This window comes from Sminthopsis crassicaudata, chromosome 4 (assembly GCF_048593235.1).
Source record: "Sminthopsis crassicaudata isolate SCR6 chromosome 4, ASM4859323v1, whole genome shotgun sequence".
Taxonomy (NCBI): Eukaryota; Metazoa; Chordata; class Mammalia; order Dasyuromorphia; family Dasyuridae; genus Sminthopsis; species Sminthopsis crassicaudata.
In genome coordinates, this window is record NC_133620.1 from 435,614,817 (window position 1) to 435,637,144 (window position 22,328).

At 38.5% G+C, this 22,328-nt stretch overlaps 1 protein-coding gene across 5 annotated transcripts in view; it reads right to left on the minus strand.

Moving 5' to 3' along the window:
• IGSF3 (immunoglobulin superfamily member 3) overlaps positions 1–22,328 on the minus strand; it is a 127,557-nt gene that overhangs the window by 4,657 nt on the left and 100,572 nt on the right. For all 5 annotated transcript variants that reach the window (XM_074263181.1, XM_074263180.1, XM_074263178.1 and 2 more), the window contains 3 exons: positions 12,740–13,150; positions 11,041–11,448; positions 2,579–3,010 (listed from right to left, as the gene is read on the minus strand). In XM_074263181.1, coding sequence (XP_074119282.1) covers positions 2,579–3,010; positions 11,041–11,448; positions 12,740–13,150 — 1,251 coding nt within the window. The remainder of the gene's footprint in view (positions 1–2,578; positions 3,011–11,040; positions 11,449–12,739; positions 13,151–22,328) is intronic.

Consider the following 22,328-nt stretch of genomic DNA (forward strand, 5'->3'; position numbering starts at 1 on the left):
CACTCTCCTGATGTTGAGATTCATTCTCCTGTCTTCATACTCTCTGTTCCTTCCCAACATTGCTTTCTGACTCCTTTCCGTAACCTGGCCCCTCCATCTCTTGACAGTCTTCTCCACCTTTAACATTTTCAGGATTTTTTTTTATTTTTTATTTTATATTATTATTATTATTATTTCACCTATAACATTTTCACTGGCTGCTTCCACACCTGAAATTCTCTTCCTTCTCATTTCTGCTGGTTTCAAGTCTCAGCTAAAACCCTACCTTGTACAAAAAACCTTTCAAAGTCCTCCATAGCATTACTAATGTCAACTCTATGATTATTTCCAATTTATCTTGAATACTGATTGCATGTGAATAGCTGCTTTCATGTTACTCCTCCCACCCCTCATCAGATTATGAGTTCTCTGCAGACAGGGTCTATTATTTTGGCCTTTCTTTATATCCTCAGAGTTTAAAACAGTGCCTGACACATAATAGGCCCTTAATAAGTGATTGCTGACTTGTCTCTCTCATTAAAATGTAAGCTTTTTGAGGGTAAGTAATATTTTGCTTGTTCTTCCATGGGGTGTTGGGTAGTACAGTTCTAGACCCACAAAAAGTATTCTATCTATGAAAATGAACAAAGACCAATGTGAAAAACTGACACGTTCCCAAACATTTCCCTTTTAATTTGGGTTGTTTGGCAGGTATACTATTCACCGGGTGACTATTCAGTGTGTAGATTACCCAGAGCTTTGTGCTTTTTCTCTGAATGCCTATTTTCTACTTCATTGCCCATTACAATCTTCAACTGGGAGGATCAACAAATCAAAAGGAGACGGGATTTGAATCAGTCGGTTGTGCTATTGCTTGTGAGCAAAGCCTTGTTGGACAAGGAGACAGTAGATGCTGGTTCAAGCAAGATGCTTGAACTGCAGGCAAATCCCAAATTTGCTGTACAAATCCCATTACCAAGGATACTGTAATTCCAACATTACTCCTGTGTCCCAACAGATGGCCCATTAAAAACTAGTGTTCCTTCTGTTGGCCTTGTTGCAACACATAACTGAGTACAAGTATCCTCCTAGGTCTCTCTTCCTGTAGCAGTCACTTACCAACACAAAGGGTATTTAACTATTGGGATAAAGGTGTGGGAAATAGTGAAGTTATTTTACAGTGATACTTCAGTTCTGTGAATCCCTCCTTCCTAAATCCCAACCACTCCAAGCAAAACCCACCTAATCTCTTTGAATGTATTTCTCTACTTCACCCATTCTCCTAAAACAAATAATATGCAAAAAAAAAAAAAAAAATCCAGAATTAACAGGATGATGGTGATACATGTATAAACTCTCCCTCGGGGCTCTCTAACCTCAGAGCACCTGCTAACTCAAGACAAAGAAGCTGAGCATCCCCTTTGTTTCATCTCTAGACCTTGAAGGTGGGAATGTGATTTATAACAGTATTCTAAGTTTCACTGCAATATAACAATTGGAGAATAGCAAGGCATTCCATTTAGCCGAGGGCGCTGACTCTATAAATTGGCCAACAGGATATCAAACCCCATTAATGAGCATCCACTGAAAATGAATGTGCCTCATTCCTTCCTCAGACCTTTGAATAGCACTTTTACTTTTTAATGCACTATTATTCTAAGGTAGACAGAAATGTTCCCAACTTTTGGGTCTTAGACCCCCTCTATGTTCCTGAAAATTACCCTCAAAGAGCTTTTATTTATGTGTGGGCTATAGCTATTGACATTTAGTATATTAGAAATTTCAGGGCTGTTAGATGATGCAGTGGACAGTATGCTAGGTCTGGGGTCGGGAAGATCGATCTTACTGAATTAAAATCTAGCCTCAAATACTTATTAACTGTGTGATCATGGGCAAGTCATTCAACCTTGTTCGATTCAGTTTCTTCATCTATAAAATGATCTGGAGAAGGAAATGGCAAATCACTCCTGTATCTTTGCCCCCAAAAAACTCCTAAATGGGATTACAAAGAGTAGGATGTGCCCAAAAAGGATTAAATTATAATATATGAGAAGTTTTAAAATCTTAGTTTTAACATGGAAAGTTTTGACTTGAGGATTCCCTGAAAGGGTTTTAGGTATTCTCGGGGTACTGGACCACACTTTGTGAACTGCTATTTTATTGTTTATTATAGATGTTTACCTTTATTCTGCCTTTCCTTTTAGATTGTAAACCAGTGGTCCTCAAACTTTTAAAATAGGGGCTAGTTCACTGTCCCTCAGACTGTGGGAGGCCGGACTATAGTAAAAACAAAAACTCACACTCTGTCTCTGCCCCTCAGCCCATTTGCCATAACCGGGCGGGCCGCATAAATGTCCTCAGTGGGCTGCATCTGGCCCACAGGCCATATTTGAGAACCCCTGCTGTAAACTCTCTGAGGGCAGGGACTCAAGGTCATCATTCAACTTTTTCATCTCTCAGCAGCTGATGTACGACAGATTCCTGGGACCAATTTGTTGACTTGTGCTAGTTATTACAGGGAGTGAATTTTTCCAATTCCCTACCAAATACAGTTTGAAAACTCATATGTCTGTTTTCTATTACAATTTTAAAAACTCACCTGTGTCAAGAACTTGGATGCCAATTGGGCCAGATTCCTCTTCAGTCAGCCGATACCATTCTTTCTGAGGATTGGACAACCATTCTTCCACTCGGCAGGAATAGTTGCCAGTGTCACTGGGATCTGCTTGTAAGACCGTCAACCGATAGAGCACAGGTGAAAGTCTCTGGAACCGAAGCCTGCCCTCCCAGTGATTGCCCTCGGGGCCAAAGATGGCATCGGGTCCCACACTTAGCATGGCCTTTCGTTCTATTTCCTCATCTTCCAGCGTGCTGCCTTTCTTTCCTCCTGCTTTAGTCCTGAGAGCATACCAAGCAACCGCAAAGCGGGATTCCTGACTCGAACGAGATAAGATGTTGCAGTCCAGTTGGAAAGGAGACTTCTCTGGCACAGTGACATTGGGCACCACAGTGTCCACTTGTAGTGTGGCATCTGGTGGGGAGGGAAATTTGGAAAGAAAGAATACAGAAAAAAGGCTCTTTAATAGCTTTGTTTGAGCAGAGTGAACAATGGATAAATGAGTTACTCCTCCCCAAGTATCCACGACCAAAAGGATAGATGAGCATTAGAACAATACAGCATGTGTTGGGCCTTTCCCTATGCAAACATTCCATCCAGATATTCATCTGAACCTCATCAGCCAACACACCTATCCTAATCCAAGACTGGTAGCTCTCCAATGGATGCTGAGAGGTGGGTTAGTCAGGTGACTTAGAACTTGTCTGACCCTTAGTCTGATTGTTTAAAAATATTAATTAGGGGCAGTCGATTGGATAGAGCATGGGTCCTGAAGTCAGGAGAACTGGAGTTCAAATCCAGCCTCAGATATTTAATACTTACTAGTTGTGTGACTTTGGGCAAGTTACACCTCAATTGCCTTGCAGCAATAAAATAAAATAAAAAAATAATACAAATTAGGCTCCTTTGGGAATGGGATGTGGATAGGAAAGGAAAAGCTGTAATCTGTACCAGGGAAAGGGATTTGATCCCTCCAACTGTTGCAATCACAAATCCAATATAGAAGTGAGTGGTTATAAAAAAAGACCAATAATTCACTTCCAAGGTCCTGGGGAAGACTCATTATTTTTTGGTTCTGTTCTCTACCCCATCCTTGTGCAAAATGTCCCAGAAATGAAATACATGATAATAAGTGAATTTAATTTACATATAATGTTATTATATTATTGTATATAATGTATATTATATAAATTAATTTATATAGAATAAATAATAAAACAAATTAATAAATAATAAATTAATATAACTGAATAGATTTATTTAAATGATAACAATAATGGGTTTTTTTTTTAAAAGATGTTTGGGATTAGTACCAAATGGTAGTATTTTCTAAATTACAGTTTTAAGTTTTAAAGAAATTGCCTACTGTAGATCTCAGATGGCTATAAAACCAGGGTTCCCAGGGTCTGCACGAACCCATAGCCAAACCTTCCAAATCCTTTATCACACATGGAATTTCTGGGTAACATCTACGTATAGATGGAAGGGAGAACAGAGCAACATAATCTGTCAGAAGGAGAAGGTGCTTTTGAGGAGAAAAAACACTGCGACAGGGAATTAATAAAACCATTCACAGAGAATATAAAAGTCTGATTTGAGAGCCTGAAATACTCCAAGCAGCACATGTCTATTTTCCAGTATTATTATTATTATTATTGTTATTATTATTATTATTATTATTGAGGCAATCAGGCTTGGGTGACTTGCTTAGAGTCACACAACTAGTTGAGTGGTGCATTTGAACTCACATCCTCCTGACTCTAAGATCTATCCTCTATATATACATTGTGCCTCCTAGCTCCCCATCTTAATACTACTTTACAGAGCTGTGATAGGTTCTAGAAGAACAATACATCAAGTCTCCTGGAGGGCTCCTGCTTCAGTTGATGGACTTCCTGTCCTCTCTTTGAAAACTTTCTATGTCTCCTTATTGCTTATAGGATAAAATATAAACTCTTCAGCCTGGCATTCAGGCATTCACGGCCCTTGACAACCCAGCTCCAGTCCTATAGAGGATTGAGGAAGAAACATACCTCTATTTTGGGGGTAAAGAAATGATATACTACAATGCAGACTGATGCAAATATTTTCAGACACTGTACTTTGTTTTGCAGGGGGGGGGGGGGGGAGAAAATTACAATGGGAAAGGACAGTCAAGTTAAAGTGTGCCAGGTAAATTGGACCATAGCTGTTCCCTGCACAAGAGTAGAGAACTCTCTTGTCTCTGTGCATTTGCCCTTTCCTAGAATGCAATCCTCTCCTCATTTCTATTTTTTAGAATTCTTCTGTTCCTTCATCGTTCAAGTCAGGTAGAACACTTCCTTTGCTGGCTTATTCCCTGATCATCTTCCCTCCCCCTTTCCTTAAGTGCCTCTAGATCAATTTGGGCCAATTCTCTGCCCTAATAGTCTCTCATTATACTTATTTATGAATATGCCTCATGGTCCAGTGTCTGAATAGGGGCTCTAGATTACAGTAATCTTTGTACTTCCAGCTCCACACTGGTGTTAATAAAGATCTGCTTAAATTAAGTGAAATTCAATGTGGAAAGGGGAAAGAAGGCCCTCCCCAAGACCAAAGAGCTCATATGACATTTAAGCTCTCTTCAGCCCACCGTTTTCTGCTGACTTCCTGTCCCCTTCTACCTCTCTCCTGCCCAAGCAAATCCCTGCCTGCTACACTCCCAGCCTTCCCCAGAGGATCAGCAAGCCTCCTTCCTTTGTCTCAGCCTCAACCCTACGGAGGACAAAATGCTGCAGTAAAGTGGTGCTCCCTCCCCCACTCCAGCCCACAATACACACACTAAGACATTTTTTAATGCCATCACCTCAAAGGAGTATGTAGTCATTACGTGTTCCTATTTGGTTGCAGTCAAGTGTCTCGTGTGGTTTTTTAGTTCTTCCTCCTAATGACTGCAGGAAATCAATCCATGAAATTTATAATGTAGGCTCTCTGAAGGTAGGAACCGTGATACGAGTACATATCTATCTATATCTACTGTAATGTATACACACATATATGTATGTGTTTATAAACATACCATGCTTTCTTTTTAGCCATGTTTCTCATAAACACATATGAATAACATATGCCAGAAATTAAATAAATATACTATATAATATATACACATAGACATATATGTATGCATGTGGTTTTATATACATAAATATACACATACATGTCTACATACATACGTATGCACATTTAGTGGAGGAGAAAAATGCTAGGAACTAAGATTTCATTAGTGTACTGAATCTCCCTCCACCAACACAAATCAGCACCTGCTCTATAAGTCACAGTCCTCAACTCTACCTGTGGTCCTAAGAGATTAAGGGATTTACTTGGGACCAGGCTGCCCAGTATGTATCAGAGGTAGAAGGGGAGTTCAAATCTTCCTGCCTTTTACTATTCATCCTACCATGGGGTCTCCCCCATGCAACTACTACTGATAACGATAATTGATAATTAGGGGTAGTTAGGTGGAGCAGTAGATTGAGTGCTGAGTTTAGAGTTAGGAATAATACAGTTTACATCTAGCTTCAGACACTTACTAGCTGTGTAACCCCGGGGAAGCAACTTAATCTCAGCTTGACTTAGTTTCCTTATGAGTTAAACAAAGATAATAGTAGCAGAGTTGTGATCAAATAATTGTAAACCACTTAGCAGAGTGCCTGCCACACAATAAGTGCTACATTAGTATGATATTGAGAAATTAAATGTTATGTATATGCATGAAAACACACACATAATATATGCATGTATTTAAATGAAAAGATATCTATTCTCTCTTCCATAGAGATGTGAGGGAGGGAGAGAGAGAAATAAAGTTCTATGTTCAAGTCCAGACTCTTACACATTCAGGCTGATGAGCTAATTTCTCAGTGCCTCAGACAACTTTCTTTTTTTTTTAATTCATTTTTCCAAATTATCCCCTCCCTCCCTCCACTCCCTCCCCCCGATGGCAGGTAATCCCATACATTTTACATGTGTTACAATATAACCTAGATACAATATATGTGTGTAAATACCATTTTCTTGTTGCACATTAATTATTAGCTTCTGAAGGTATAAGTAACCTGGGTAGATAGACAGTAGTGCTAACAATTTACATTCGCTTCCCAGTGTTCCTTCTCTGGGTGTAGTTATTTCTGTCCATCATTGATCAACTGGAAGTGAGTTGGATCTTCTTTATGTTGAAGATATCCACTTCCATCAGAATACATCCTCATACAGTATTGTTGTTGAAGTGTACAGTGATCTTCTGGTTCTGCTCATTTCACTCAGCAACAGTTGATGTAAGTCTCTCCAAGCCTCTCTGTATTCCTCCAGTTGGTCATTTCTTACAGAGCAATAATATCCCATAACCTTCATATACCATAATTTACCCAACCATTCTCCAATTGATGGACATCCATTCATCTTCCAGTTTCTAGCTACAACAAAAAGAGCTGCCACAAACATTTTGGCACATACAGGTCCCTTTCCACTCTTTAGTATTTCTTTGGGATATAATCCCAATAACAGCAATGCTGGGTCAAAGAGTAGACAACTTTCTAAGAATAAATTACAGGCATGGTGTTGATGTCTATCAGTAGATCAGAGGAGACCCTAAAGGGGAAAGTTTCTTCAATAGAAGCTCCCCATATCAATAGGTCTGAACCAAAAATTTAAAACAAAACAAAACAAACAAAAAAGAACAAAACAAAAAGTAAAAAAAAAAAGTCTGATTAATCTTCAAAATGACTTCTCTTATACCTAGGAAACAAATGCACAAGCAACCCCATCAAGCCCACTCCGTTAAGACTAACTACTGGTCCATGAGACTCAATCCCAAGGAATGCATCCAAGCCAAAGAGTCAGGATTTCATTTTACAGATCTCAGAACAGAGTCACAGAAAGAACATTGTCTAAAGGGTCAGAAAATGAGAGCTAGTGCTAGCTTCACCACTAACCATTTGAGTGTGACTTTAGGAAACTTACTTAAAACAACACTGGACCTCAAATTTTCTCATCAATAAAATGTGGCTGTGGAATATTTTACTTTTAAATTTACAACTTTATGACCTTAGCCTTCCAGGTTGCAGTTGGCTTCCAAAAGTGAGAAAAGTGAAAATAAAATTGGCTGACATACTATGACCTTTGTTCTTGGCATAGCAAATGTCAGTGACCCAAGACAAGCTAGTATTCCCTCCAGTTTAGGCACTAAGATTGTATTTTAAAAGATATTTCTAAATGATGTAATATTTGCAAAGAATTTCACATACATCTGATGGAAGTAGATATCTTCAACATAAAGAAGATCCAACTCACTTCCAGTTGATCAATGATGGACAGAAACAACTACACCCAGAGAAGGAACACTGGGAAGTGAATGTAAATTGTTAGCACTACTGTCTATCTACCCAGGTTACTTACACCTTTGGAATCTAATACTTAATGTGCAACAAGAAAATGGTATTTACACACATATATTATATCTAGGTTATATTGTAACACATGTAAAATGTATGGGATTGCCTGTCATCGGGGAGGGTGGAGGGAGGGGGTGATAATTTGGAAAAATGAATACAAGGGATAATATTATTTAAAAAATTACTCATGCATATATACTGTGGGAAATAAATTCTTAAAAAAAAAGAATTTCACATACATTATCTTACTTTTGCCTTACAACAGCCTTTTGAAGAAGGTATTATTATTATTATTATTATCATCATCATCATCATCATCATCATCATCACCTTCATGTTAACAGCAGCTGATGAAATTAAGTGCTTGGCTAAAAGTCACACAATTAACCATAGAAATGACACAAGACTGTCTGAACTCCAAATTCAGCACTCTAACTACTAGACCATACTGCCTCCAACTGGTTGGTTGATTATTGGTCTTCATTTTCAAAGAAAACCAAAATGAGACCATTATGTTGGAGTCAAGATATAAGGTCTCCAACTGTGGCCGATCAGATCAATATAAGCTTAGAGACCTCTACCACAGGTCGGGCACAAATAGGCTCTTTGACCATTTGGAGTGGAGATGACTAAATCTGCACATCCCATGTAATGGGACATAAAAGGGATTAAAAGAATACATCTTCAATGCTAAGGGCCATATAGTTGGGTGTAACATAACTTTATTCACTGAGATAGGTTAAAAATTATTTTCTTATTTATTATAACAATTTACATCTACATAAAGTACTTTTGTTACTATAAATTGCTCCCTATGATTTTTCATTATGGCTGCTAGTGAGCATAGTGACAGAATGCTGGAATTGCAGTCAGGAAGAATTCAAATCCATAGCTGTGATCTTGGGAGAGGCACGTAACTGCTGTCTGCCTCAGTTTCTTCATCTTTAAAATAGCAGCATTTCCCAAAAAGTTATCAAACTGTGCATACCCTTTGATCCAGCAGTGCTACTCCTGGGCTTATATCCTAAGGAAATACTAAAGAAGGGAAAGGGACCTGTATGTGCCAAAATGTTTGTGGCAGCCCTTTTGGTAGTAACTAGAAACTGGAAGATGAATGGATGTCCATCAGTTGGAGAATGGTTGGGTAAATTATGGTATATGAATATTATGGAATATTATTGTTCTGTAAGAAATGACCAGCAGGAGGAATACATAGAGAGGCTTGGAGAGACATCAACTGATGCTGAGTGAAACGAGCAGAACTAGGAGATAATTATACACTTCAATAACAATACTGTATGAGGATGTATTCTGATGGAAGTGGACATCTTCAACAAAGAGAAGATCTAATTCAGTTCCAATTGATCAATGATGGACAGAATCAGCTACACCCAGAGAAGGAACACTGGGAAATGAGTGTAAAATGTGAGCATTTTTTGTTTTTCTCCCCAGGTAATTTTTACCTTCTGAATCCAATTCTTCCTTTGCAACAACAACAACAAAATTCAGTTCTGCACATATATATTGTATCTAGGATATACTATAACATATTTAATATGTATGGGAATGCCTGCCATCTAGGGGAGGGGGTGGAGAGAAGGAGGGGAAAATTTGGAACAGAAGGGAGTACAAGGGATAATGTAAAAAAAATTACCTATGCACATGTACTGTCAAAAAATGTTATAATTATAAAATTAATAAAAAATTAAAAATAAAATAAAAATAAAATAGGGGCATTAATAGTCTTTACTTCTAAGGATTTCTAGGAGGAAATGAGAAAATATTTGTAATAAATTTTCCAAACCCTACTGTTCTCTGTAAATACTAGTTATTATTATTATTATTGTTAATTTAACCTTCACAACAGTCCTATAGAACACACAGTGCGATTACTGTTCTTCATATTTTACTGATGAGGAAACAGAAATTTAGAAAGTCCTAATGATCTGTTCAAAGTTACACCCTACTAAAATAAGTGTCAGAATAACCCTGGTCTCAGGGTTCCAAAGCAGCCAAGGCTCTTTCCTTCATAGAAGGGACAGATGAATAAAAAGCATCTCTCTGTCTGAAACTAAAAATAGTGCCATAGAGCCAAAAAACAGACAAGTTTAAAAATCATATATGCTAACATGTGGGGACAGGCTGCTATCAACTCATTCATGCTAAGCATTCTTAGGCAGACTGCTAAATGGTAACTGGCTCCTATTTTGACAGTTGATGTTGCTATGGAAACATGGATCACGCATTTCCTGATTTTTAAGGTTATTTCTTTAAATTGGTAACAAGCCATATGTGTAGGCCATTCTATGCTTCTAAATACATTCTAAGAAGGAAAAAAAAATGTGACAGCTATTAACATGAGGAAATTTAAAAGGAAGGCAGGCAGGAAGTTTGGGGTTATTTATATCTTTTTATTTACAATGTGTACACTAATCATTCCTCATTGAAGATCGCAAATAGGGGCAGCTAAGTAGTTCAGGAGATAGAGTACTGGCCCCGAATTCAAATCCAGCCTCAGATACTTACTAGCTGTGTGACTCTGGGAAAGTTACTTAACTCTGCGTGGAAAAAAAAAAAATCAGCAATCTACCAAGATGCTTAAGGGAAACAAAATTCAACTATTTTAAATTTTACATCCTCTGAAAATTTATTCCTTTAAGAAAGGATATTTAAATGTTCTATCATTAATTTTAAAAATTCAACCCTTCTAAGTGGGAAGAATCATCCTTAAAATAATCCCTGGAAGGTAGATGCTGTTATTATTCCCATTTTTAGATGGGGAGATTGAAGGAGAGTAAGTGACTAATGCAGGGTTCACACAACTAATAAATTGTGGAATTTGAAACTAGATGTGAGGGTTGTTTTTTTTATTCAAAGTGAATTTTTGTAAAAGAAATGTTTATGTAATTAACTACAGATAACTTAGATCCTACACTAGCATTTATTAATAGGCAATTTTGTTTTCAGCATATAAAGTGGCACTTAATAGGGAAAGTGTTCAATAGAAAGATTTGGAAATTAGTTGCCCATCACCTGGTCTTAATACTGTGACGATTGTCTGTCCGGATGAATCTTCTGCCCGCTTATACCACACGTCGCTGGGGCTCAGCAACCATTCCTCTACCAGGCAATTGTAGGTCCCACTGTCCTGCACGGCGGTGTTCTGGATAATGAGGCGGTAAACTCCCAGAGAAGGGCTTTCCAGATGCAGCCTCCCCTTCCAATGGTTCTTAGCAACCTGATCCCCATAGTGGAAGGTGGCGTCTCGACTCAGGCGGGCGACCGTTTCTCTCTCTGGGTGGTTGGGCTTCCACACGTGCCATTCCACAGAAAGTCGGGAAGTCCCGCTGGTGCGATTTAGGACCATACACTCCAATTCCACCTTCTGAGTTTCAAGAACTGTGATGTTACCTTGGGCCTGGCTCAGCTTCAGGCGGATATCTGCCAACAGTAGAGAAAAGTCAGACAAGAAGATGACAGAAAAACACATTACCTTATAGACCAGAGTAAGCAAACATACCTAATGCTGCATGACAAATCAAAGGAACAGTGAGAAGAAAAGTTACAGTAAAAATCAGCAGATCAACCCATGAATAAGGAGAAATATGCTCCTAGAATAGGCTATATGGATCATTCTGAATCTTAGGGGGACAAGTTAGCAAGCATTTAATAATTATTTCTGTGTGTAAGACACTGAGGACACACTGAGGACTTAGTCAAGAACCGATAATTGTTCCCCTGGAAGTGTCCTGTACTTGAATTGGGACCTCAGAGGTAGAGAAATCTCATTTAACTTCTAGTGGGAACTTGCTTTGTGCAATGGAAAGACCTTTTCCCAAAACTGAAATTGGGATTGCGGGAAAAGTTTAAGTAGCAGCATAGGCTGCCAGGGAAAGGCCCAGATTCTGGCCCCAGGTAGCTACTATGTTGATTAAAATCTCAATCATTAGAGATGAAGTCCTTTGGTTTAAAATTAATTTTAAAAAGATAATCCTGGGGAAGATAAATGATGAAGCCTTTTTTTCAGCCATATATATATATGTATTTTAGTGTAAGATATGAGTTATTTTACTCCTATGTCTTTATTCTTTGAAAACTGATGGCACACTTGAATCCAATGTTTTAATACACAGTAACTGAAATGAGGAAATGAGGAGAAGCAGGGGGTGGATTCTCAAATCACAAAACTTAATAAAGTATGATCCTACCTTAGCCTTCAAAATCCTATATATTAGATTGTAAACTCCTTGAGGGCAAGGACTCTTTTTGTATCCCCAGCACTTAGCACAATACCTTTCTATGTATCAGGCACATAATAAATGTTTACTGAATGAATGTGTCTCCATCCTCAAATTAACCCTTTTTCCTTAAAATACTTCAGGTAAATAGACTTATGCACTGATAGGCTCTTTTAATTCTTTTGAATTCTGTTAAATTCAACACTGGACATCTTTGATGATGGAGTGGCAGAGCAGCACAGTGGATCTGGAATCAGGAAGACTGTGATTCAAATCAAATCTCTCCTTCAATGCTCAGTATTTGTGCAACCTGAACAAGTTATTCAATAACCTCTCTAGATCTCCCTTCCCTTAGCTGTAAAATCAGGTCTCCAGGAGGGATGTATTCATGGCTTCCAAGTTCCCTTCCAACTTAGAAGCTCTGATCCCACGATCCCTTCACACCCTGGAGGTTTCTGTATTTGATGTCAGGGAGGTGACCCCACGCACATTACCTGGCCGTTTCACTGTGACTTCAGTCCGGCCCGAAACTTCTTCTGCCAGCTTGTACCAGGCATAGTTGGGGCTCAGCAGCCACTCTTCCACATGGCAGTAGTAACTGCCACTATCGCTGACCTGCGCCCTCTGGACAGTCAGGCTGAAGAGGCCACCGGACATATGTCTCTCAAATTGAAGTCTCCCTCGCAGGCCCTCCTCCTCAGCATAGGTGCCATACTCAAACGCAGAGTTGTGAGTGGTCTTCAAGATGAGCTTTCCGTCAGCATCAGAAGGCTTGTGGACATACCAGAGGACTGCAAAGTGGGAGTTCAAGCTGGTCTGTGACTTGACTGAACAGTTCAACTGGATGGGTCTGTTCTCCACCAAGGTGATGGTCCTCTTGGACTTACTCACTTGTAGCTTTGTCACTGTAAGAAAAGAGAAAACAGGTCACCAACCAGAGTCCAAACATCCACTATGTCTTCTCCCATAAACTGAAAAAACACAGTCCTCTTCAAAGTTCAGGTTTTGAGAGGATCTCAATGTATGTCTCATACACTAAAGTTTGAAAAAACTAGTATAGTAGCTCTTTTAAGAAATGATGAACAGGGACAGCTAAATGATGCAGTGGATAGAGCATCAGCCCTGGAGTCAGGAGAACCCGAGTTCAAATCTGGCCTCAGACATTTAACACTTTCTAGTTGTGTGACTCTGGGCAAATTACTTAACCTCAATTGCCTAAGGGAAAAAAAAAAAAGATGAGCAGATGGACAGAATTTATATGTGAATTTATATGAATTGATACTGAGTGAAGTAAGCAGAATCAGAATATTGTACACAATAACAGCAACACTGTGAGATAATCAACTTTGATTGACTAAGCTCTTCTTAATAACACAATGATCCAAGACAATTCCAAAGGACTTATGATGGAAAATGCTATCCAGATCCAGAGAAAGAACTATGAAGTCTGAATACAGATTGAATCATACTATTTTTCACTTTAGGGGGAGGGTTTTTGATGGTTATTTCCTTTTGATGTAATTCTTCTTTCACAACATGATTAATATGGAAAAAAAAGTAAACTAAGACCTAGAGAGACTAAATAATTTCCCTGGAGCCACCTCAATGGGAATCTGTCCTCTTTCAGGTATGAGGCAACTAGTGGAGCAGTTATTAAAGCACTGAGTTTGGAATCAGAAAGATTCATTTCCTTGAATTCCTATCTAGCCTTAGTCACTTATTAGCAGTGTGACCATGGACAAGCCACTCACCCAGTTTGCCTCAGTTTCCTCATCTGTAAAATGAGCCGAAGAAGGAAATGGCAAACCACTCTAACATCTTTGCAAAGAAAACCCAAAATGGAGTCACAAAGAGTTATGGCTGAGACATAACAATAACACCTCAATAGGTATTCAGGCTAGACAGGTAGCAGAGCAGAGATTTATAGCAGGTCCTCAGCCTCCATCCATTTCCATTGTTATATATCTTGTACCTGGTTTTACTGGTTCTGCTCTCTTCATTTTGCATCAGCTCATTTAACTTCACCATGTTTCTTGACCAGATCTCACAGCACAACAATCTACCATTACATTCACATCCAGCAATTTATTGAGCCATTTCGCCATCAATAAGCATCTGCCTTGTTTCCATTTCTTTACTGCTACAAAAGAAACTGCTATAAATATTGTGGTGTGTTATGGAACCTTTCTATCATTGCCCTCTTTGGTGTAGACACCCAGCTGTGGGATCTCTGGATCAAAAGGAAAGAACCCTTTATTCACTAGGCTCTGTAAGAGTAATCTGGCACAAGCTACACCTAAAGGGAGTTCTACTCTAGGTTTTGTAGCTGAAACATCTTATTTGCCCTGAGGCATGTATGCAAATAACTTTAAGACAGCCTGAAATCTCCATCACACACAACTATTACCACAGTGGGTTTCTTCTTATTAGCAGGCTGTAATGGCTACCTCTGTTCCCCGTAAATAGTTACTGATAACAAGGTCAGTAGGTTTCCATTCTTTCTTTATACTAAGCTTTATTCATATAGGAACCAAATATCACTTGGGAGTGGGACAGGGAAGAAGGAAAATCTGCTGATTACAGGCTGCCCCATACAGAGCCTGTGCCAGAGGTCAGTCTGGTGAACACAAAAAGCTATGCTCTGATGAAGCTCCAGCATCCTCTGCTGGCCAAGCTCTCGGTTTTCATGGAAGTATGGGATGTCAGTGCCAGGTGCAGCTGAAGCAAAACTAGAAGAGCCCACTTGGAGAGAACAGCTGATTTTCTTCTGCTGGCTCTGGCTAGTTAGTTAGTATGCAGTGCGACCCATAGACCAAGCTTCATTCCCAAAAGGGCCAGTTACTTTCAGAGAACCAAAAATGGATTAAGTCACAACTGGTGTGTGTGTGTGTGTGTGTGTGTGTGTGTGTGTGTGTGTGTGGTGTGTGTGTGTGTGTGTGTGTGTGTGTGTGTGTGTGTGTTTGCACGCACGTAATCCAGCCAGCTGTCTAGTCCATGTGTGCTGTTGATCACAAGAAGGGTAGAGAAAAAGAACTGAAAGTGTGGCTTAGTCTAAGTCCTAGACTATGAATCAGGCGTTGGAAGATTATCAAATTTTTATATACATTATCACATCTGATCCTCACAACAACTCCATGAGGAAGGAGTGTGATATAAAAGAAAGAATACTGGTTCTAAAATAGACTCAGAGGCTGGATTCAAACCTGCCCCTGATGCTTACCACCTGTGTGACTGACAGAATTCACTTTAACTCCTTGGGCCTCAGTTTCCTTAGTTGTAATATAAAAGGGCTAGACTAGATGATCCTAAAAGTAATATAGAGGCAAAAAAAGGGTTATCCCTATTTGATAGATAAGGAATTCCTCAAGCGACAACTGGCATCAGTGGTAACATCTGAACTTAGATCTATACTGACTCCAAACCCATCAGTCTTCATTATACCATACTGCCTCATTCTAAGGATGTCTCTAGACATATTTTCATAAATCCATACATACCATTCAAGCTACTAATCAATAAAGCTGAGGAAAAAAGCTTACTGACAAACTACTAGGCATCTTTTTGTGGAAAATCCCATTTCTCAATGCCCTATTCCTGCTTTGATATTTTTGTTAATTAAGTCCAACATTTATCTTTCTTTCCTACTCAGTGACAGACCTTTGAGGGCAGATTTTGGTAGGAAGCTCAAAAGCTTGGGAAATTTGATTCATATTAGCTTGCCACTCTACACCTGCTAACTGATCCAGATTTTTTGGACTGGCAAGCATCCTGTGACACATGCAACAACCAGTTCTGCCCCCCCCTCCTTTTTTTTTTTTTTTTTTAAGCTTTTCCAAACAAATATTCCATATGCAGATGAGATCAGTGCAGATGATACCATCTGAATTATCTGGTTCTTTGCCAAATAATTTGGTTGTTTAGTGTAGTGTAGAAATAGCCTTAAAATGTATTATTAATTGGGGCCAGATTATTTTTGCAACCGTTACTAAGGAAACCTCAATTGCTATAGAAACTGCATATGTTAAATTGGTATCCTATGACTAAACAGCAACACAGTCACTGGGCACAGAAAGCAAGAATCAAAAGAGAAGAAATGGTTTTTTGTTGTGTGTTTTTTTTAAGTCATTTCCATTTATTCTCCTCACATCAAAATATTGTGAAGTGTTGAGAAATTGGAAAGAAAGGCATTTGGGGAATAAGGCACACAGCTGGCAGGCAGGCCAGAGCTCAACTTCTATTCCAAGCTTGCTATTTTTCTCTTCCACATCTCAAGTCCAGCAAGGGTTACCTCTGTAGCCGGAGGCTGACTGTACATTCCTACGTCCAGTGAAGTCAGTTATACATTCTTACTAGATAACTGACCAATACTGACTGTAGCACCTTCTTTCTATTTAAATGGCTAACACTCTTGTTAAGTTCTTAAATAACAAAAAAAACTAGGGTAGTTGCCCCATCATTCACCTGAAACTACCTTTTCATCCAAAGTTACCAATGATGGATTAACTGCCAAATTGAATAGTCTTTTTTTCAGTCATCAACCTTCTTGATTTATCTAATGCATAAGACACTATTGAATATTCTCTTCTCCTCCCAATGTTTTCATCTATTCTCCTCTCTCCCAATTCACCTCTTTCCTGGATCATCACTCCTCAGTCTCCTTGGTTCCGTATTTATAACAGACTTAACTGTGGGTGTTCCTCAAGATTTTACTCTAGATCCCCTTCTCTCTTCCCTTTACAATCTCTCTCAGTAACTTCATCAGTTCCCACAGACTTAATTATGATTTCTGTTCACAGAAGTCATGTATATTTGTTGACACATATGTATCTATTTAATCTATACATCTACTTCTATATACAATGTCTCCCCTTTTAGTGCTTTTAGTCTCACACTACACCAACCGGATATTCCAAAGACATGATTCAATGTGTCCAAAATGGAACTCATTACCTTTCTCCAAAAATCTTTCCCTCTTTCAAACTTCTCACTTTTTGTCAAAGGCAGGTTTTTAAGGTTCATCACCTGGGTTATTATTTTATTTCCTCATTTTCACATAGCCAGAATTGCCATATCTTGCCATTGCTATCTTCACCTATGAAATCTTCCTCTCTCTTCAAAGTGCTACCCTTCAGTCCAGCTCCTCATCATTTAGAATAAAATGTCTCCTAATTAGACTTCTTGCTTCAACTCTCCCCAGTTCAGTCCATTCTACACAGTATTGCCAGAATAATTTTCCTTAAGTGCATATCTAATTATGTGACTCTCTTACTTAATTCCATGTGGCTTCCTATTATGTCTAGGATCAAACATAAATTGCTGTTTATATCTGAAAACCCTACACACCTTGTTCCAATCTGTTTTTTTTTTTTCCTTTTTAGCTTCATTGGTCATCTTTCACTCTCCAGAACTCTATGACCCAGACAAAATGACCTTCTTTCTGCTCCTCACACATGACACTCTAGCTAATATCTCCATAATTTTACATTGGCTGTCTCCCAATCTTAGAATGTTATCCCTCCTTCCTTCTGTTTCATAAAGTACATTAAGATGATGCTGAGTGTTATCTTTTGCATGAAGTCTTTCCTGCTCCCAAATACTAGTGCCTTCCCTCCTAAAAGCCTTTGCATTTAACTAATTTTATTTTTATGTTGTATATTTTTATATATGTACTTCTTGTCTCTCTCATTAAAATGTAGATATATTGAGAGTAAGAAATTTTTTGGGGGCAGCTAGGTGGCACAGTGGATAGAGCACCAGCCCTGAATTCAGGAGGACCCAAATTCAAATCTGGTCTCAGACACTTAATATTTCCTAGCTGTGTGACCCTAGGCAAGTCACTTAACCCCAGCTTCAGGGAAAAAAAAGAATAGAGAGTAAGAAATTTTCTTTTCTTTCCTTCTTTCCTCTTTTTCCTTCCTTCCTCCCTCCCTGCCTCTCTTTCTCCCCCCTCCTCCTTTCTTCCCTTTCTCCTTTCTTCCTTCCATATTTATATCCCCAGTGCCTAAAACAATGCTTGACACAGAGTAAGATTTAATAAACACTTGTTAAACGATTGACTCTCTCTCAGCCTCTATGAAACCAGAAATCTCAGGAGCCAGGATTCATCACTTTCAGTGGTAGCATCATCTTGTTTAATGATGGAATGCGGTGCATTCTGCTTTACTTTTAAGTTATCCCCTGACTATTTGTTCTGTTGGAGAATTTCCAAAATGAGTCCCTGATTAAGCTAGGCCCCTAATTCCAGATTAAATCCAATTATTTTTCCCAGATCCTCCTAGAGCTTTCCTTTCTCCCCTACTTTCTCCCTCCACCCCCTAGGTACTCTTGGGACACAAGTGCCAGATTAGACACTGCACTCTGAATTATATGCTTTTGTCTACACTATTCCTCACATCAAGGGGGAATCCTAACTGCCTCAGTGAACTCTCTTGAAGTTTTCAGAATCCAATTCAAATGCCCATTCCTCCAGAAAATCTTCTTTGACTACTTGGCTACTAATAATTTCCAGTCCCCTTAGACCTCATCTCATCCTTTCAACAATTTACAAATCCTTCTTCCCAACAATCTACTGAGATGAACAGTCTTTTTACAGATAAGGAAACAAAGGTTCAGAGAAACTGAGTCTCACTCCCCCCCCCCAAAAAAAAATGGTTAAGGTCCAAAGAGTCCATGCGCCAATAAGCACTTTAAAAAAAAAAAAATCAAGTTTTATCAAAAAGCAACCTAAGGTTCGAGTCATTAAATGATTTGATCAAAGACCAAGTTAAAGTCAAGGCAGGATTCAAAAGCAAGAGCTTCCTAGTTTTCAGAATGACTTTCTATCCAGTACCCCATGCTGCCAAGCATACAGCATTTGTTTTATAATTCCAACGCACAATCTTAAACTGTATTTCATAGTTATCTATGTTTGTCTTATCTCTCACAGACTATGAACTCCTACAAGAGGCAAAATCTGAATTCTCCCAGTGCCCTGCATGCAACAGGCATTTTTTAAAAAAGCTGCCATGTTTGTTTGTTGTTGAGGTTGCTATATTAACACTACTGACAACCATGGCCTACAGCAGTTACATACATAGACTGCAGAATTATTTGTCCTGACCAGATACCAAGCAAGGAAGTAAATACAGATTAAAAAAAAAGTTTCAGTCTTAGAAGACATAACAAGTCTATAGGAGACAGAGGACTCATGGCAAAGAGGAGCAGAAAATCTAAAGAGTTCCAGAGAGAGGACCTTAGACAGCACCTGTCCAACCTTGTTATTCTATTAATGGAAAAACTACAGGACAGAAAGATGAAATGTCATGCTAATGATTACAAAGGAAATTAGAAGAATCAGGATTTGAACTCAGGTCTGACTGCAACTCCATCACTCATTCATGAAGCCTTGCCATATCTCAAATATCCCAATGAATTTCTGATTATTCTGATATGGATGTTCTCTGGATATGGATGTTAGGTAGAAACTTGGCCTTTCATGCATATGTTCTAATGATGATGATAATTTGTTATATAGCACTTACTGTATGCTTGGCACTAGGCTAAGTGTTTTACAAATATTGTTTCATTAAATCCTCACAATAGTATTGCCAGAAAGATGTAACAATTATCCTAATGTTATGGATGAAGAAACTAAAATACAAGGATGCTAAATGAATTGCCCAGGGTCACAAATCACTAAGTATCTGAGGCTGGATTTGATCTCAGGATTTCCTGACTCCAGATCTAGCCTTCTATGATCCACCTAACTGCACCATGTTTTCTCCCTAAAGACATTGAATGATTTCTCTTGATATCCCCAAGATGCTAGTAGAGTTCTTATTGATTATTGACATATAACCATTGTATCTTTTTATTGATAGTATATTTCCTAGGTAATATATAATTTGTTGTCTATTTTAGCAGAAGTGAATTATCTTCTGAATTCCCGTAGGTCCTTCTTTGCTTCTTTCTTAAAGCACTAATATATCATCTCATGTTCTCTCTTCTCCCTCTCCCCCCCTCCACTCCCACCTATTCCCTATTCAGTGATTCCTATGGCATCGTGCCCATAGCAGGTATCTATATTTCAAATTATAGAATCTGAGCTAAATGAGACTTTAGAACTCAACCAGTCCAACTTTATAGAAGAAGCAAGAGGATCATCCCTTCTGGAAGACTTACAGTGAAAGAGAACACCCTATTTCACAAGGCAGCCAACTACATTGCCGCACAGCTCTAAATCCTGGGAAATTGTTTTTGATGCCGTGTTTCTTGCCTTGCCTTCTACTCCTCCTTCACCCTCCTTCTTCCCTCCCTATCCTTAGTTCTGTCCTCTGGAATCACACAGAATAAAAACCAAGCTCTTCTATATTTGACAGCCCTTCATATAAAAAGTAGCTTGGTAAAGTCAATAGAGGGCTGGATTCAGAGTAGAAGATTTGGTTACAAATGACATCATGCCATTTACTAACTCTATGCCCTTTGGAACTTAATCCCTCTATGCCTCAGTTTCACATTTTAGGTTTGGACCATCTAGAGTCCCTTCCAAACACTATGATCCCATGAAAAATATTGAAAAACAATCTTCTCCAGGCTAAACAATTCCAGTTTCTTCAAACAATTTTATGATGTGAAATGGCTGAACAAGTTAGGTATCTGAATGGAATAGAATGCTATTGGCTTATAAGAATGATGAAGGGGATGGTTTCAGAGAAACTTGGACAATTTGTCTGAACTGATGCTGAGTAAAGTGATAAGAACTAGGAGAGCAAGTTATATTGTGTCAGTAACATCGTAAAGACAAATGACTGAAAGGGTTAAGAATCCTGATCAATGAAATGGTCAACATCCATTCCAAAGGAGCTATGATAAACTGTGCTATCCTGTTCCAGAAATAGAGGCAAAAGATTCAGGGTGCAAATTGGGGTATACAGTCTTGAGACATGGCCAACAGAAGGATTTGGTTTTTTTGCCTGGGGATATGTGTATGTCAAGCAAAATATACTTGTGTTTATTTGTTAAAAGAGCTTCCCTCTCCCTCCTACGGCTCCACTCTTTCTCTTACTGATGGTGGGGGAGGAGAGAGGGAAGGGATAATACTGGGGGAGTGGGAAGCATAGATATTTAATGTTTTAAATAGATATTTAATTAAAAATGAAAAATAATTCTATAATGTGATACAAGTTCCCTCATTATCTTGGATATCCTACTTTGGATATGCTCCAATTTATCAATGTCCCACTTAAAGAGACCATTAATTCTCTAACTCAGAAGCATTTGCTGAAAGAATTATATGAAGTCCTAGCCCTGCCCCACCTGCCTCCACATACAATTTTTTAGTTACCACCAGTAGCAGCTTGAATGGTGAATAACTTTGTTCAGAAGCCCCAGGCCACTGATGGAAGACAATGATGATGATACCACCTGACATTTATATATGTAAAGCATTTTGAAGATTTCTCAAGTGCTTTATATTAGAACATCTCAATGCACACTAAAGTCAAGTAAGAGTAACTATGTGAGGCAATGGATATAGAGTCAGACCTAAGTTCAAATCCAGCCTTACTAGTTGTGTGACTTTAGACAAGTCACATAACCTTGTTTGCCTCAGTTTCCTCATTTGTAAAATGGGCTAGAGAAGGAAATGGTGAGCCACTTCAGTATCTTTGCCAAGAAAACCCCAAATGGAGTCACAAAGAGTTGGACAGGAATTAAATAACTGAACAGCAATAACAACATTAGTTGAAGTAGATGGTGTCACCCCTGTCTTTTTTTTTTTTTTTTTTTTTAAGCTTTTTATCTTCAAAACACATACGTGGATAGTTTTCAACATTCACTCTTGCAAAACCTTGTGTTCCAAATTTTTTTCTCCCTCCTTTTCCTCCACTCCCTCCCTTAGACACAAATAATCCAATATATATTAAACATTATTGTATACATATTTCCACAATTATCGTGCTGCACAAAAAAAATCAGATCAAAAAGGGAAAAAAATTAAAAAGAAAACAAAATGCAAGCAAACAACAACAAAAAGTGAAAATATTATGTTGTATCATTCCCATTTTATAAATAAAAAAACTAAGTTAAATAATTTGCCCAGAGTCA